This window comes from Corylus avellana, chromosome ca2 (assembly GCF_901000735.1).
Source record: "Corylus avellana chromosome ca2, CavTom2PMs-1.0".
Classification (NCBI taxonomy): Eukaryota; Viridiplantae; Streptophyta; class Magnoliopsida; order Fagales; family Betulaceae; genus Corylus; species Corylus avellana.
In genome coordinates this window covers 47,955,472-47,958,231 of record NC_081542.1, presented here as the reverse complement: position 1 = coordinate 47,958,231, position 2,760 = coordinate 47,955,472, and the positions used below count along the sequence as shown (strand labels likewise).

General features: G+C 43.5%; 1 protein-coding gene and 1 non-coding gene across 3 annotated transcripts; both read left to right on the top strand.

Annotated features, from left to right (window-relative positions):
• On the top strand, positions 1-72 carry TRNAW-CCA (transfer RNA tryptophan (anticodon CCA)). The gene has a single exon. It is a non-coding gene; the product is annotated as a tRNA-Trp (tRNA).
• An 86-nt stretch (positions 73-158) lies between these two features.
• Positions 159-2,506, top strand: LOC132170495 (small ribosomal subunit protein mS86 (rPPR1)-like). 2 transcript variants are annotated; one of them, XR_009438971.1, is made up of 2 exons: positions 159-1,794; positions 2,181-2,506. XR_009438971.1 is itself a non-coding variant. In XM_059581493.1 (1 exon), exon 1 carries the CDS (start codon positions 256-258, stop codon positions 1,462-1,464), a length of 1,209 nt encoding a protein of 402 aa, XP_059437476.1. In that variant the 5' UTR covers positions 159-255; the 3' UTR covers positions 1,465-1,976. The 2 variants fall into 2 exon arrangements, 1 of the variants encoding a protein (XP_059437476.1); XM_059581493.1 differs by lacking the exon at positions 2,181-2,506 and having other exon boundaries at positions 159-1,976.
• Positions 2,507-2,760: the final 254 nt, after the last annotated feature.

Genomic DNA, 2,760 nt, shown 5'->3' with positions numbered 1-2,760 from the left:
GGATCCGTGGCGCAATGGTAGCGCGTCTGACTCCAGATCAGAAGGTTGCGTGTTCGATTCACGTCGGGTTCAAATCCCTTTGTTCGGATTTTTTATCCATTTCTTAATTTTTGTTTATTTTTAATACTTTCTCTATCGCTCATACTGTCACAAACAGTCGCTCTCTCTCTCTCTCTCGTCTACTAAAAATTCCCAAATCTGAAGCAAAAACCATTTCTGTCCATCTCTCCCTAAACCCTAAACCCCATACACACCATGTCCCTCGTCTCTCGCCTCCGCCACTCCCTCACCCACCACCTCCACCGCCGCCAGCTCTCCACGGCATCCTCAATCCTCTCCCCAAACTCCACCACTCCTCTCACCTCCAAACAGAAGACACGAGCCGCGCTCGCCCTTCTCAAGTCCGAGCAGAACCCCCACACCATCCTCGACATTTGCCGTGCCGCGGCCCTCACCCCCGATATCCACCTCGACCGCATCGCTTTCTCCGTTGCCGTCTCCCAGCTCTCCTACTCCAAACACTTCGACTCGATCCGGAAGTTACTAGAGTCGGAGCTCCAGACCCGACCTGACCTCCAAACGGAGCGTTTCGTTGCCCACTCCATCGTCCTGTACGGTCAGGCTGGTATGGTCAACCAGGCCTTTGAGGCTTTTAAGCAAATGGGTGATCTGGGTATTAGTCGCTCGGTGAAATCGTTCAATGCGTTGCTTTTTGCTTGCCTGCTGGCGAAGGATTACAAGGAGCTGCACCGGGTTTTCGTTGAGTTTCCCAAAGTCTATGGGCTTGAGCCGGATTTGGACTCGTATAACACGGTAATCAAGGGGTTTTCGGAATCTGGGTCGACGAGTTCTGGGTATTCTGTGGTGGCCGAGATGGAGAGGAAGTCCGTGAAGCCGAATGCGACGAGTTTTGGGCATTTGCTTGCTGGGTTTTATAGGGAAGAAAGGTTTGAGGACGTTGGGAAAGTAATGACGTTGATGAAGAAGCATGATGTGGACATGGGGATTGGTACGTACAACATTAGGATTCAGGGTCTGTGTAAGCTGAAGAAGTCGTCGGAGGCCATGGCATTGCTTGATGGAATGTTGTCGAGAGGGATGAAGCCGAATTCGGTCACGTATACACATTTGATTCATGGGTTTTGTAAAGAAGGCAATTTGGAGCAAGCCAAGAAGCTCTTCAAGACCATGAAAAGTAGGGGTTGCCAACCGGAATATGATTGCTATTCTACTTTGGTTTACTTCCTATGCAAAGGTGGGGATGTCGAGGCCGCCTTGTCAATCGCTAAGGAGAGTATGGAGAAAGGTTGGTTTCCCAATTTCGGGACTATGAAGAGGCTTGTGGAGGGGCTTGTGGAAATTAAAAAGGTTGAAGAGGCACGCGAGCTTATTAAGCAGATCAAGGAGAAAGTTACTAAGAATGTTCACATGTGGGATGAAATTGAAGCTGGGTTGCCTCAATGAAGATTGTTGCTTGGCGTGCGGAGTTAGATGGAACTGTGGGGATCAAATTGATGATCACGGAATTTTTGTATGGAAACCTGCTCGCTCCCTTGTCTCGAGTTCATTTCCCTTGTTGAATTATTGACCTACATTGTTATTATTGAATGAAGATGGTGTTTGTTGAAGAAACTTTGTTTCATCTTATTCTGTTACGGGAAACACAGTTATGATTTATGTGCTGTTCACTTGGCTCCTTTGTAGAAGATTAGATGGTTTATTCTGATTAAAATAATTTGGTTTTGGTGGTTATCCAAGTGGAACCATGGTTGATGCAAGCAGTGATAGGATCAGGTTTGAGATTTTTATTTATTTATTTTACTGTAGAGCAAATCTGAATTTTTTTTTAATTCGGGAAGGTTTACAGTGTTTTTGCTTTATTTTGCCTCTGAGAGTAGATGAACTTTTGGTATTCCTTCACCTTTGGTGTAAGCATTGTAGATTAGCCGCTAATCTTAACTTTGATTACAAGTCTCTATTATGCATAGTCATGGTAGTTAACCTTGTAGTGCTTTAACTTTAGTTTCATTGGCAAGCCAGCTTCTCTATCACAAAAGTTGGAATGAGTATAGGTGGCATCATTGCTGTGTTTTCATCACCTCACTGGGTCTTTGCGAGTTATCTATTTTTGCATTTGAAATTCTTTTGATCTCAATGTTTCTATGTCTTGGACGGGATAGGGGTTCACATGCCGCCATTCAACTCCATTGTCTAGAAAGCTACTTTGACCACCACATGGAGTAACGTTGTTGCTGCTTGCATTTCATCCGAACCATATATTTTAAGAGCGAGAGCTTTGACATCAGACAATTCTTCGTAGTCTTCCAGTAAAAGACACATTTGTGCAGACTTTCACATTTTTACTGCTCATTGTATTATATGTTGACAGCGATGTAAACTTTAGATGAGACTGGAAGTGAAAAGTAAGAAATGGGGATAAATATTTCATGTATCATCTGATTCTGAGATGAAATATCATCTCAAATCTGGGAATATATTAATTGCAGGAAGCATTTCAAAATGTGGATGGCCCTCAATTTTGACTTTACTTGCAATTGGTCCTTAGGTTATATGTAAAATATTGGATCCCTGGTCATAAACTAGGAAGCTACCAGTTAGACATTTGGGTTTTCATTGCCAATTCAGGTTTTGATGTTACTGAATTTTGTTAGCTGCTTGATACCTGAATCTTTCGATTGGCAATCCTTAGTCTTATGAAGGTGCAGTACAGTTGATCCTTTCTATTCTTTGAAGTAATAC